This window comes from Sorex fumeus, unplaced genomic scaffold (genome assembly GCF_029834395.1).
Source record: "Sorex fumeus unplaced genomic scaffold, SorFum_2.1 ptg000064l, whole genome shotgun sequence".
NCBI classification, from domain to species: Eukaryota; Metazoa; Chordata; class Mammalia; order Eulipotyphla; family Soricidae; genus Sorex; species Sorex fumeus.
The window spans coordinates 456,602-470,569 of record NW_026606121.1 but is presented as its reverse complement, the minus strand read 5'-3'; the positions used below and the strand labels follow the sequence as shown (position 1 = coordinate 470,569).

The 13,968-nt window shown below is 53.9% G+C and overlaps 1 protein-coding gene across 1 annotated transcript; it reads right to left on the bottom strand.

Moving 5' to 3' along the window:
• Positions 1-12: 12 nt before the first annotated feature.
• ACTL6B (actin like 6B) lies at positions 13-13,327 on the bottom strand. Its single transcript, XM_056128371.1, has 14 exons — positions 13,177-13,327; positions 12,757-12,833; positions 12,394-12,559; positions 12,033-12,133; positions 5,713-5,810; positions 4,612-4,706; positions 4,437-4,543; positions 3,825-3,914; positions 3,650-3,711; positions 3,447-3,561; positions 3,268-3,348; positions 3,036-3,131; positions 2,854-2,940; positions 13-295 (listed from the first exon to the last, which is right to left on the bottom strand). The coding sequence occupies exons 1-14, from the start codon at positions 13,199-13,201 to the stop codon at positions 215-217; spliced, it is 1,281 nt and encodes a 426-aa protein (XP_055984346.1). The 5' UTR covers positions 13,202-13,327; the 3' UTR covers positions 13-214.
• Between the last annotated feature and the right edge of the window lie 641 nt (positions 13,328-13,968).

The window sequence follows — 13,968 nt, the reverse complement described above, 5'->3', positions numbered from 1 at the left end:
CATTTTCTCAAAACATTTTTACTCTTTCAACCCAGAAACGTCACAATCTAAGAAGACGAGCGGATGGGGCTTGAAAAATAAATACGGGGACGCGCGGTGTAGGGGAGAGGTGGGAGAGGGGCGGGATCTGGAGCTGAGTTTTGGGGGGAAGCCGGCACCCCCTTTCCTGTCCCCTCCCTGTCGCTGGGGGCGGGCCGGTGGGAAGGGGCTGCCCTCAGGGGCACTTCCGCTCCACGCACTGCTTCCCGCCCTCCTCGTACTCCTGCTTCGAGATCCACATTTGCTGAAAAGTGCCCTGTTGGTGGAAACGTCATTGTGGGGCCTCCCCGCATGCACCCCTGCAGACTCGACCCCCAAGGTCCCTCCTGGCCCCTCTCCCTTGCAGGCACACCCCTGCTCTATATTAAGAGGCTAATCCGGGTGCCGGTGTGTAGTCTGCCCTGGAACAAGCTTTTTTCTTGGTTTTGACCCCAGTTATAAGATGCACACCCGCACCCCCACCATCCTGGTGGGACTTTGAGGTCACAGGGCTAACCCTGCTCAGGGGCCATGCAGTGGGGATGGAATTTGTGTCCCACCCCAGAGGCTGGCGTGGAGCTCCGAGTTCCAGACCACCACCCACGGGTCCCCTGACCCGTTCACACACAGTGCTCCTCATGGTGCCCTGTCACTGCACTGGCCTCTCTCACCTTGTGTCTCTCATAGCCTCACCCTCACCCTTTGGTCACAGTAACTTCACACCCTGCAGACACTCATGCTTTCTGTTCTCAGCCTGAGACTTGTTGGGGCCCCTGGCTCAGCACTCACCTTTCCAGACTGTGGAGCCCACGTCCTCTCAGTAATTTCTGCTCCGCCAGCCTCTCCCCAGTTCTCTTTCTTCCCCAGTCCCGCAGGGGAGGGTTCCAGATCCTGACACCTCTTTCAGGGGTCCTTGGGACCTCCCACTCAGCTTGCCCACAATTGAGAGTATTTACCACCATGTCCCCCCACCCCCGAGAAAACCTGCCCCAGACCGGCTCTGCTGGGCCTCGGTCACTGTCCTCATTTCTGGTGGCCCACCAGTGACCACTTGTGACATGTAGTTAATTGCCCAGTACAGAATGAGACACGCCTTGGGTGTGCCGTACCCTCAAGACTAAGACTGAGGTCAGGGCCAGAGCGATCGTACAGTGGGTAGGAAGTTTGCCTTGCATGCGGTCGACCCAGGTTCAATCCCCGGCATCCCATATGGTCCCCAAGCACTGCCAGGAGTAATTCCTGAGTGCAGAGCCAGGAGTAACCTTGAGTATTGCCAGGTGTGACCCAAAAAGCCAAAAAATAAACAAATAAAAAGACTGAGGTCAGTCAAAAGAGTGTCAGCTTGTCAATTTGGGGCCCAAGTGATAAACCAACGGGTTAGGTGCTTGCCTTGCAAAGGCTGACCCAGGTGACCAGGTGATATCCTGGCACTGCATATGGCCCCAGAAGTACCACCAGGAGTGATCCCTGAGTTCAGAGCAAGGAGTAACCCCTGAGCATTGCTGGGTGTGCTCCCTGCCAAAAAAGTCAATTTTTATACGGATCATATGGAAGGTTAATATTGTGACTATACTGGAGTAAGTAATAAGTCTTGGGATGGGGCAGAGAAATAACGTGTTTTAAGGCTCTCACCTTGCATGTGGCTGATTCCAGTTCAATCCCTAGCACCACAAAAGTTAGTTGTATAACCCCAGGCTCTGCAGGGTCCAATCGGCTTCGCATCCTCAGGCCCTTGCACTGAACTACTGGCTCACTGGGCCAAGAGTCACCGGGAAGGGCCTCTGGGTGTCCCGAGCACCGTGTATTCCCAAATATGTAGTCCTCAAACTTCATTCCCTTGTTTCATTGGACTTTTATTTGGGGGGGGGGTCACACCCAGTGATGTTCATGGGTTACTCTGGGCTCTGCACTCAGGAATTGCTTCTGGCAGTTCTCGGGGGACCATATGAGATGCCAGAAGCAAATCCAGGTGCATGGCAAGTGCCCTCCCACTGCACTATCTCCCCTGCCCCTGTTTAGACATTCTTTAAGTTACTGGAGCATTTGTGGGTATTTTTTTTCTGTTTTATTTTGGGAGGGCCACACCTGGCAATGTTCAGGGCTTAGTTATGGCTCTGCTCTCAGGCATCACTCCTGGAGGTGCTCAGGACGGTATGGAACGGTGGGGATCAAACTTGGATCAGGAGCACGCAAGGCAATGACCCTGCACAGTGTCCTATCACTCCAGCCCGTGTTGGACTCAGCTGGTTGAGCTGTGACCAGATTCTGCAAACTGGGCTGCATCCTTCCCAACAAGTGTCTCCTCTGCAGCCCAGGAATGTCCTATGTCTGTCCTAGACTCACATGTTCGGCCTGCTCGCTGCCTGTGGCCTGGCTGGGCACACCCCACTGTCCCAGCACCTCCTTTGCTGTACCCCAGAGCTGTCCTCCCAATCTCTGCCTGTCGGGTCCCTCCCTTAGAGTGGACTCTTTTGAAGGAACCCCAAGGCATGCGATCATGGAACTTGGTGATGAATTGGCTCTGGCCTGTCCCTTGTTCATGGAGGATGGACTGTGTCAGCCATCTGTCCCCTTCCAGATGCCAGCGTGGAGCCAACCTGCCCTTCTTCTCGCTTCCATCCCCCCTGTTCTGCTCTCTCTGGGTCTGGGTGCCTCCTGGTGCCCATAGTTCCACCTGCAATTGTGCCCAAACATACCTGAACCATGTCAGCTCACACCTCAGGGTTGCCCTCTGCTGGGGAGAGTGGGGTCCCACCTCATCCCAGGCCAACCTGGCTCACTCCCCATCCCATCTCCAGCAGCAGAGGAAGGCCTGGGGGTGACCCTGTCACTCACCAGCGAGGCCAGGATGGAGCCCCCGATCCAGGGGCTGAATTTGCGCTCCATGGTGCTGTTGCTGGCGATGAGCTTCAGCCGCATGCTCTGGGGAGAGGGGTGGGTGCACACGGGGTCCTCAGGACTCGCCAGGCAGCTGGACACTGGGAGGAGGGTGGCCCTGGGCCCCGCGGGGCTCCTACCGGTGGGGTCTTCTGTGAAAGCTCCCGGTTGAGTCTGTCGGTGAAACCCTGAAGCAGCGTGTTCCCACCCGTGACGATGACGCTGCCATACAGGCCCTGGGGCAGGGAGGGGGTGAGCCGGGGAGGGGGGCTAAGGGAACCGTTCGGGGTGGAGGGAGCTGTGGGAGCTGCCCCCCAAGGCAGGGAGGGGAGAGCCGCCCCCAGACGGGGGGAGGGCGTGGGAGCCTCTCACCGGGCGGATGTCGATGTCACACATGCCAATGCTGGTGGTCACCACGTGGCCCACACCGAGCATGGTGTTCCCGGACAGCCCCTGCGGAGACAGAAGTCAGGCCTGGACATTCTGTGCCCTGCTCGGGGACCCTCCTCCCACACTCCTGGGGTCCCGCCTCAGCCCTTCTGGCACCTGACCTTGACATTGGAGGGGTCGAACAGGCCCTCAGGGATGCGCAGTCGCTCGGCACCGTAGTCTGTGTTGTACCCATTGGGCATCTCATAGTGCACCGTGGGCATCTGAGCCGCGACCCTGTGTGGGGAGGAGAGACTCTGCCCCCAGTGCTCCCAGAGGAGCAGACACCCCCGGAGCGCCCCCCCCCCCCACGGGCCCCACTCACTGCTCGTCGTAGGGGGAGTCAGACACCTGCAACACAGAGGCCTGGAAGTCCTGGATCACCTCCTGAGAACCAGACGGGTGGGGGGGCTGAGCTCAGCACCCCAACCCACCCCTGCTCAAGGCCCTTGGGGAGGAGCGGGGAGGGCAGGGCCAGGGGAGACCACTCCAGGACTCACGTTGCACATGTAGTTATGCCAGGACTTGGAGACCTGGGGGAGCTTCTCCTTCTTCTTCCAGTTTGGGGGGGCACCTTCCCGTACAGGCTCCTGTGGGGACACGGCCTTTGAGCACCATCTCAGGACTTCCAGCACTTGCCGGCACTGGGGCCCTTCCACAAGATGGGAGAGAGATAGGGGGACTGGGCCTGCCCCCCAAATGTGGACGGGCATGTCCATGGGGTCCGACAGCAGTTGACACTGCTGATCCAAGAAGCTCAGGTGAGGGTCTGGGGGGGGATAGAAGGGGGACAGAACTCCTGGGAGACAGACCCCTCCCAAGCCCATGCCCAACGGGGCCCAGGTGACAGGGTGCCAGCATATACAAGCATTCTATCATCTGAGCCACTTCTGCCCCGAACCCAGCTCGAGGTGGCACAGACCCTATGGGCAAGGCAGCCTCCAGCCGGGCGCCCGAGCCCACCTGTGGCATCACATGTCGCTAGCAGCTGGCTAAGTGCCCTGGCCGCCGTCCATCTGTCCGGCCCGGATGCTGAGAGGGTGACATGAGCCCCAGCATTCTCTGGGGGCCTGGCTTCCCTCCCCACCGGGGTCTGTGTGATGAGGCCCCACCTTGGCTGCGATCATGTAGGGCGGGATGATCTCAATGGCCATCTCCTGAAAGAGCTCCCGGCACTGCATAGAGATGAAATCCCCAGCCAGGGGCGACTTGACAATGCCTGGAAGGAGGGGGCAGGTCGGGACCTGGTCTGCACGGGCCCCCCGCAGCCCTCACGGAGACCCCCACCTTGCTGCAGGACGTAGCCATCGTGCACGGGGATGGCCGTGGTGTGTGTGGCACCGCTGTCCAGCACCAGGCCAGTGGAGCGGCCGTTTGCAAAGCTGACATGAGGGTTGAAGGTCAAAGAGCCAGGGGGTATAGCACAGAGGCACGGGAGGGGCGGGGGCTGGGGGGACTCGAACTCCACCCTTCTCTTTCCTCTCGTTCTCAGTCCCATGGGCCACCTGACTTCTGTACCCATGCAGATGGGGACAGGAGGCCTCGGAACTGGACACCTCTCCCTCTTTTCCCCAGCCCCAGCTCTGCTCTCTGCCTGTCCCATCCTGTCAACTCTGCCTAATTCACGGGATGAGAAAAGGCTACTGGTGACCGCCCTCCCCCCCGCCCACCCCTCCATCCTCGCCATCCCAGAGACCTTCTCTCTTTTTTTTTTTTTTGCATTTTGGGTCACACTCGGCAATGCACAGGGGTTACTACTCCTGGCTCTACACTCTGGAATTACTCCTGGCGGTGCTCAGGGGGACCATATGGGATGCTGGGAATCGAACCTGGGTTGGCTGCATGCAAGGCAAATGCCCTACCCGCTGTGCTATCACTCCAGCCCCTGTCCCAGAGACCTTCTGGATCAGGGAAGTATATATCCCCAGAACACTTTTGTTTTGTTTGGGGGTCACACCTGATGGTGCTCAAGGGTTACTCCCAGTTCTGCATTCAGGAATCACTCCTGGCAGTGCTCAGAGGACCATATGGGATGCCAAGGATTGAACCCAGGTCTGCCACGTACAAGGCAAGCTCCACTGTACTATCACTCTGGCCCCAATGCTCTTTTTTCTTTTTGCTTTTTTTGGCCATACTCAGCAGTGCTCAGGACTTTCTCCTGGCTCTGCACTCAGGGATCACTCCTGGAGGGCTGCAGAGACAACATGGGATGCCAGGGATTGAACCCGGATCAGCTGCATGTAAGGCAAGTGCCCTACTTGTTGTCCTATCACTCCAGCCCCAGCCCCCAGTGTCTTTATTTCCCTAGAATCAGGCCCAGCCCTGGTTAGGACACCAGGCCCTCCACCCTGGCTCCACCCAGGCAGCATGTCTGGCCCCAGAGGATACGCGGTGAGCACCGCTGTCTTGCACAGGAAGAAGGCAGGAATGTTGTACTGCTCGAACATCAGCTCTGTCAGCTTCTCCCTCTTGGCCCGGGTGTTCCACTGAGGAGAAAGTGTGAGAGGACAGCATTCAGGAAGATGAGCCCCAGCGACACTCACCCACATCCCAGATCTATAACCTCCAAGTCCCACTCATGGAGGATAGGCCCCTGCTTGCAGTACCCATGTGGGATGTGAAAGGTCCCCATTAAGATGCAGCTGCAGAAACAAACTCCATGGGAGAGTGGGTTGCCTCAGGTGGCCAAGTCTGTGACTCCTGGCCCAGTGTTCTTTATTAGATAATACAGACAAATTCCAGGCTCCTCCCATCTTTCTTCCCTTTTCTGATCATCCCAGAATTAAGCAAACCAAGGAAAAGCGTTTCTGGGTAAAATGGAAAACTGAACACAGTATCGAGGGTTTGGTTGGGGGCCACGCCCAACAGTGCTTAGGGTTTACTCCTGGCTCTGTGCTCAGGAATCACCCCTGGGGGATCATATGGGGTGCCAGGGATCAAACCTAGGTGGAAAGCATGCAAGGACCTACCCGCTGTACTAATGCTCCAGCCCACAACAGCAAGTTTTATTCCTTTCAAGATTTCAGCAAAATTACTGGGCAACTTAACAAAACATCAGCCTGGGGGCCAAGGACTGTGGGGGTGGGGAGAAAGCTCAAGGGCTATGCAGGAGGCCTGGGCTGATTCCTAACACCATGTGGGTCCCCACACACTTTATTTATTTATTTATTTATTTATTTATTTATTTATTTTGGTTTTGGGTCACACCCCAGTGATGCTCAGAGGTTAATCCTGGTTCTGCACTCAGAAATTACTACTACTGGCCTTGCTAGGGGGACCCAGTGGGATGCCAGGAATTGGACCCTGGTCAGCCGTGTGCAAGGCAAATGCCCTCTCTGCTGGACCATCAGTCGGGCCCACCCCCAAGCACTTTAGGAAGCAACCCCTGAGCTTCATTCCTGAAGCATCCCCTAAGCACTGCTGGATATGGTGCACACATGCGCGCGCGCGCGCGCGCGCGCGCGCGCACACACACACACACACACACACACCAGAGATAAATAAACCTGGGGATCAGGACAGCAGAGCAGTGGTAGAACCCATGCTTTTGCAGGAATGAGGTTCTGGGTTCAATCCCTGTTCCCAAAAAGACAGATACCCATGAAAGTCAACACACCAACACGCCCGTCTCTCCCTGTTTCTGGCAACTCAGCAGTCATGCCCATAAGCCACCTCTGGATGGCACCAGATAATTTTGTCATTGGCCATGATCCAGAGTCACATGTGCTTCTCTCCCGGAAGAGAACATAACACGACACATGCCATAAACATGCCGCAGACCCCACACCAGGGTGTTTCATTTGGGGCACCCCAGAGCGGGGGTGGGTGAGACTCCTCCAGCCCCAAGGGACCCAGCCCCAGCAGCCCAAAGCCTCCAGAACTCAACCGCCATCATGCTTATGGTCGCTCTCCACATGCTCCAGTAGAGTCTGACCCAGAAGTGAATGTATTTCTGAACCGCGTGGCGGCAAATGTGGCTGCGTGACAATTCATAATCTCACACCACCCATACTCCAAGAGTACTGTTCCATATTTGATGAGGCTTAAAGTAGGAGGCAACCAATCCTAGAGGGAAATATTTATATATATACACATATATATGTGTGTGTGTATATATATATATATATAAAACTACACAAGTCTCAACCTTTAACAATATGTTAGTGATTTCTTATAGAACAACAATCTTCACACTCTTTCTTCTAAGGAATCTTTTGGAGCATTTTCAATGGTTTTTCATAATAAACAATACAAAATAAATTATTTCAGTTCCGCTTTGGGGTAGGGGCTGGGGTTCAGGATGGAAACATCCGAAACATGGTAGTGGGAAGGTGTAATGATGGTGGGATTGGTGTTCGAATATTAAATGTAATCAAATATTGTGAACTACTTTATACATTTTTTTAAATGTCAAAAAATCATTAGCTATAAGGGGTTGAAGTGATAGTACAGCGGGTAAGGCACTGGCCTTACATATAGTCAACCTGGGTTTGACCCCAGCAGTGCTAGGTGTAATTCCTGAATGCAGAACTAGGAATATACCCTGAGCATCTCTGGGTATGGTCACCAAAACAAAGGGGAAAAAATCATTAGCCATCAGGGAGATGCAAATCAAAAGCTCAAATGAGATACTTCTTCAGACCCACTAGGGAAATGATGATGATTAAAAAACAAAACAGAGGGACTGTGGAGATAAGCCAATGGCCAGGGGATTGCGCCTGGCAGGGACCCAAGCTCAAACCCATCATCATGCGGTCTCCTGAGCACCACCATAGTTGCCCTCCTGGACCCTAGTAGTGTCAGGCCTGATCACTGAATCCTCGGCGATTGGCTGAATACTGTTGAGAATCAGAGCCCTCCCTGCCCAACACACACACACACACACACACACACACACACACACACAACAAGATAACAAGTGTTAGAATGTGTAGAATTAAAATGTTGGGAAAATAAATAGTTCTTGGCTGTCGAGAGAAACAGGGCACGGTTCCTTAGAAAGTGCAGCAATAATGGGGCCGGAGCGATAGAACAGCATGGAGGGCACCTGCCTTGCATGCAGTCAACTCAGGTTCAAATCCTGGCACCCTATATGAACCCCCAAGCTCTCCAGGGGTGATTCCTGAGTGCAGACCCAGTAGTATCCCCTGAGTATTGCTGGGTGTGATCCAAAAAAATAAACAAACAGAAAAGTTTTGCATAGAATTAACATGGCTCAGTTATACTCTTTTATTGCATTTTTAATACTCCATTATTGCACACCCAGTTATACTCTTGAAAGAACTCAGGATGGAGTCCAAGAAATTTTGGTGGATGGGTAGTAGGTGAGAGGTACTATGAGATGTGGAAACTGTACCCCTAAAACATAAATAGTCTTGAGGCGGGAATAATAATATAGCAGGAAGAGCTCTTGCCTTGCATGTGGCTGACCCAGATTCAATCTCTGGTACCTCATCTGATCCCCCAAGCCTGCCAGGAGTGGTTCCTGAGCACAGAGCCAGAAGTAAGCCCTGAGCACCACTGATGTGGTTCCTAATCAAACAACAACAAACATATATAGTCATGGGGCCAAAGAGACAGCCTGATAGATCGAGGTGTGCTTTGCACATGGGAATACTGAGTTAATTCCTTGGCACAGTATGGTCCCCTGAGCACCTCGAGGAGAAATCCCTGAGCACAGAGCTGGTAGAGCTTCTGAGTGCTGCTGGGAATAACTCCAAAACCCAAACCAAAGACATATAAAACTTATAAACCAATATGACATCAAGAAAAGAAAAAATTCCCTGTATGACTGATATCAGTATTAGACACAACTGCCAAAACTGAGAACAAAACAAAGCACCATCAGTGGATAAACGAAGAAAATCTGATTGTGGTACACCCATTCAATGGACAGTTATGCTGACATAGTCACTGAGTACAAATCATGACACGAAATGAATGGCTCTTAGAAACAGTTTGCTGGGGGCCAGAGTAATATTTACTAGGGGTAGGGCATTCGCCTGGCACACAGTCATCCGGGGTATGATCTCCAGCATCCCACATGGTCCCCTGAGCTCTGCTGGGAATAATTCCTGAGTACAGAGCCAGGGGTAACCTCTGAGTCCTGCTGGGTGTGACCCAAAAAGAAAAAAAGAAGTTTATTAAATGAAAGTCCCATGATGCATGATTGAACTTAGAGAAAAGATCCAGACAGGTACATCCACAAGGCTAGAACACAGTTTAGCGACCTCCCAGGCTGGAGGCAGGGGAGAGGGAGAGAAGCAGCTGAAAGAAAATGCAGTTGCCTCTGGGGTGATGCACATGTTTGGGAAGTAGAGCAGGGATTGTAGTGCAGCAAAGAATATACCAAATGTCCCTGGATTGTTCACATTAAAAGGGTCCACTGCATGCTATGGGACTGCAAGAGGCGAAGAGGAGAGGAATATATCCTCCAGGACTGGGAAGAATAAGAAAGGAGAAGACAGCAAGGCACTTTGGAGGCAGGAAACCAGAGAAGTGGATGCCATGAGAATGAGCGCATGCAAGAGCACTGCCTCCTGAGCTGGGGTGGAGGCTCCGCAGAGGGGTGAGGCCGTTTCAGGTCTTCCTGGAGGTTGAGGTGAAGGGAAAACTAAAATAAGAGGATTTCAAGCTGTTCCAATCAATTATTCAAGACACGCACCACATTCCCCATTTCCATGACCCCCCACAGAAGAAAAGAAGTTTGTTTCCCTGAGAGAGGGGGTTGAGGGTCTCTGCGTGGGCAGGACAGCTGCTGACACAGGGGAGTTGGGTGACTCTATGACAGGAAAGGTGGAGACACCAGCCCTGTTCCCTTGCTTGTGTCCAGAAACTAGTCCTGTCTCCAGGCAGAAGTCTCCCTGTAGATTACACATAAGACCAGAAGTTTCCATTCTCAGATGATGCCAGAAAAACATCCCAGGACATCAGCCCAGAACAAAGATGGGCCACAAACTGCCACACCACACAGCTTCCAATGGACCCATCGGGTCCCCACACATACACAAAAGCAGCCTACAAAGACAGAGACAGAGAGACCCCTGACGGGGCAGAATAAAAGCAACTTGTCAGAACAGAAATGACACTGCTTTTCAGAGATATGGAAACTTTCAAAGACAAAATCAAAGTCAATGATATCTTTTGTGAGTTAATAGAATAGGATGTGCTTAAAAAAAGAAAAAGGAAAATCTGGGCTGGGGTTGTGTGACTCAAGAGGACGGCTAGCACATGTCTCTATGTGCGAGGTTCACATATGATACACAATACTGCACTGCCAACCCCCAGCTCCCAACACCACTGGGGGTGGTCCTGGCAACTAAAGAAAACATAAAAGAAGAAAATTCATGCAAAAAAAGGAACCCCTAGGATTGAAAATGCAGGAACAGGCCAGAGATATAGTACAGAGGGTAGGTTGCTTGTCTTACATGCAGCTGACGTAGGTTCGATCCCCAATATCCTATATGGTTTGCCAAGCACTGCCAGGAGTAATTCCTGAGTGCAGAGCCAAGAGTAACTTCTGAGCATTGCCGGGTGTGTCCCAAACACAAAAACCAAAAATTTAAAATAAAAATAAAATACAGGTGCTAATTTATTTTCAATAGAAAAATAAAATACATGCTCATTTGCCATAGTTTCTTATATTTTTTCTATTATTAACTTCTCATTTTACATTTTTGTTGGAAAATCTATACGATCATACCTAAAATTTTTAAAATTTCCACAAAGAGCAAGTTAAGTGTGATATTTAGATGTAGGGAAAGAAAGGACAAAAAAGAAAATCTAAAAGAGATGTGGCTTAGTGGTAGAATCTTTGCCTTGTAAGCATGAGACCTAAAATTGAACCCTCAGTACTTCAAGAGAAAGCAGTAGGAAGGAAAGGAGGGAGGGAAGGAGAGAGAGAGAGAGAGAGAGAGAGAGAGAGAGAGAGAGAGAGAAAGGCATATAAATGGAAGGAGGGGGGTATGATGAGATTTTTTCTTTATGTACTTAAAAAAAGAAAGATCAAGTATATATAATAACTAAAATATTAACTGAAAAAGTCAAGAGCTGAGGACATAGTTTTCCATGCATGAAGTTCTGAGTTAGATTCCCAGCACCAATAAACAAATACATTAATAACAGTTTAGAAAGGACTTGAGGGAAGAGTGAAAGTACAGCAGTTGGGGCTCTTGCCCTGCATGTGGCCGATCTGGGTTCAATACCTGGCACCTCATATGGTCCCCTGAGCTTGCCAGGAGTCATTCCTGAGCACAGAGCAAGAGTAACCCCTGAGCATCGCTGGACGTAGCCTCCAAACCAAATAATAATAATATTTAAAAAATAGGGGGAAATGGCTTATCAAGGATGGTTGTGCTGGGGCCAGAGTGATAGCACAGCGGGGAGGGTGTGTGCCTTGCACGTGGCCAACCAGGGTTCATTCCCCAGTATCCTGTATGCTCCTCTGAGCACTGCTAGGAGGAATTCCTGAGTGCAGAGCCAGGAGTAACCCCTGAGCATTGCCGTATGTGACCCAAAAAACAAAAAAAGGATGATTGAGCTGGAGGGATGAGATGAAGTCTAGGAGACAGGGTGGATGCAGATCACAGAGATGCGTGAAAAGCCAGGGGTGTGGTTGATTGGTGGATGGCAGCAGTTTGAGGGGGGGGTGGTGCGGGAAAAGATGAACCCAAGCCCAGAGCTGACCCGGGGCTGGGTGAGGCACTTACCGGGGCCTCAGACATGAGCACTGGGTGCAGGTTTGGCTCAGACTTGACGTGTTTGCTGTATGTGTGGTCCAGGATGGCGCGGAAGCACTCCCAGTCCTCGACTAAGGCCAGGAGAGCAGTGTGGAGAGATGAGGGCAGGCAGGCAGGGTGGAGACAGAAGGAGAGCAAGGAGGGAGGCCAAGTGCAAGGAACCAGGAGTAAGACCACCTTCAGGAGTCAGCCCCACCCCATTCCCGGGAATCTGGCAGGCCCTGGGCTGGGAGCCAGGCGGCTGCTGGAAGCCAAGAGGCGGCCCCTGGGTGTGTGATGCCTTGTGCCTAGCAGTGGAGTGTATGTCAGGAGGTGATGGGGGGTCCCTTACTCATGCCATTCTTGAGGGGCGACATGACCTCTGCCCCATCCCGGGGCACGTGCAAGGCGTTGGTGTCGATATGGAAGATCTTCCCTTTCTTCTCTTTTTCCCCCTCCAACTCCAGCCCGCCCCCCTCCTCGGCTGCCAGCAAGCCCACGGTGGTGGGGAAGTCAGCCTGGAAGGGGCGGGAACAGGGACAGAGATCAGTTTCCAGCCCAGCAGGGCCCCTGGCAGGGCCCTCAGCCTGGCCCTGGGTTAGTTCCAAATCCCGAGACTCTTCTCTCTGGGCTGAGCGCACTCCAGGTGGGACGGGGGTTGAGTGGGAGACAGTCCAGAACCCCGAGGAACCGGGAACGGTGCTGGCTAGCTCACCTTGGGACAGTCCTCCCCGGCGTAGCCAGCACGGACCGAGAAGGAGCCGATGTCAAAGACCAGCGCCCCCACCTCATCTGTGCGGGGAGACAGGAGTGTGAGGGGTCTCCCCCAGCCCCGAGGAAGGGTCAGAGCCCCCCAGTCTGGCCTCAGTGGCGGCAGGCGGGTCCTGAGCCTTTAGAGCCCGCGGCCTGAATGGGGCCACCGTTCTCTGCCGGCCAGGCCAGCCGGGGCCGAGCAGAGGTGGGCTGGGCTGCAGGGCGCGGGGCTCGGCTTGCGCGGGACGGCGGTGCCAGACCCTAGCCCGGGCTGCACCCGCTTGGGCGCCGAGATGCCGAGCCCGGGGGTGCCCGAAGCTCTGCGTCACGCGGGTTCGAGACCGCGCCGGGCCGCGCAGCCTGAAGCCCGAGGCTCTCTCACCTCCGCCGTAGACGCCCCCGCTCATAGTGGCCTCGCTGCGCGGCTCGCGGCCCCTGGGCGGCGGCGGGATCAGCACCGAGGCGGCCGGACAGCTCCCGGGATCCCGGGCGGGGCGGGGCGGGGCGCACGGCGGCCAATCGGGAGGCCGGATCCCCCGCCCCCAACGGCGCCGCCGATTGGCTGCGAGGAGAGACAATAACCCGGCCGGGGTCCGCTGCTTTAAAGGGCCAGGCAGCTCACCGGTGGACTGTGAGGATGAGGAGAGCGTCCTCTAGGGATAGACTGGGGACCTGCCAAGTGATGGGGATCTAGGTGAAGGGCACCCAAGTCAGGGAAGCATCATTCTCAGGCTCCCGAGTAAGGGTCCGCCCTATCCGGGGCAGAGGAAAAGCGGGAGAGGAAGGGAAGGGAAGAAGGAAGGAGGTGGGCGAAAAGAGTGTCTTCATCTTCTCCCCTTCCAGTCCGCCTCTTCCCTGGGGGGCCCTTCCTTTGGGGCCCAGGTGCTTGAGCTTTAGGCTCCATCAGCGTTCACGCTTTTCTTCTCTTTCAGGGAAGCAGTTATCAAGCAAGTGGGGTTTCTATTAAAAGCCTCTTGGGTTCTTCAGGGTCGCTGACATGCCGCCCCCTCCACAGCAATTCTGAAAGCCGAACTAAAGGAACAGCTCCTGGTCGCCCACTCAGCTGAGACTCCCGTGTGTGTGTAGGCGCGTGCCTCTGCGCCTGAGTCTCTCAGTCTGACACAGGCGTGTGCACACACGTGTGGGCACCTGTGCATGCCAATACTTGGATGGG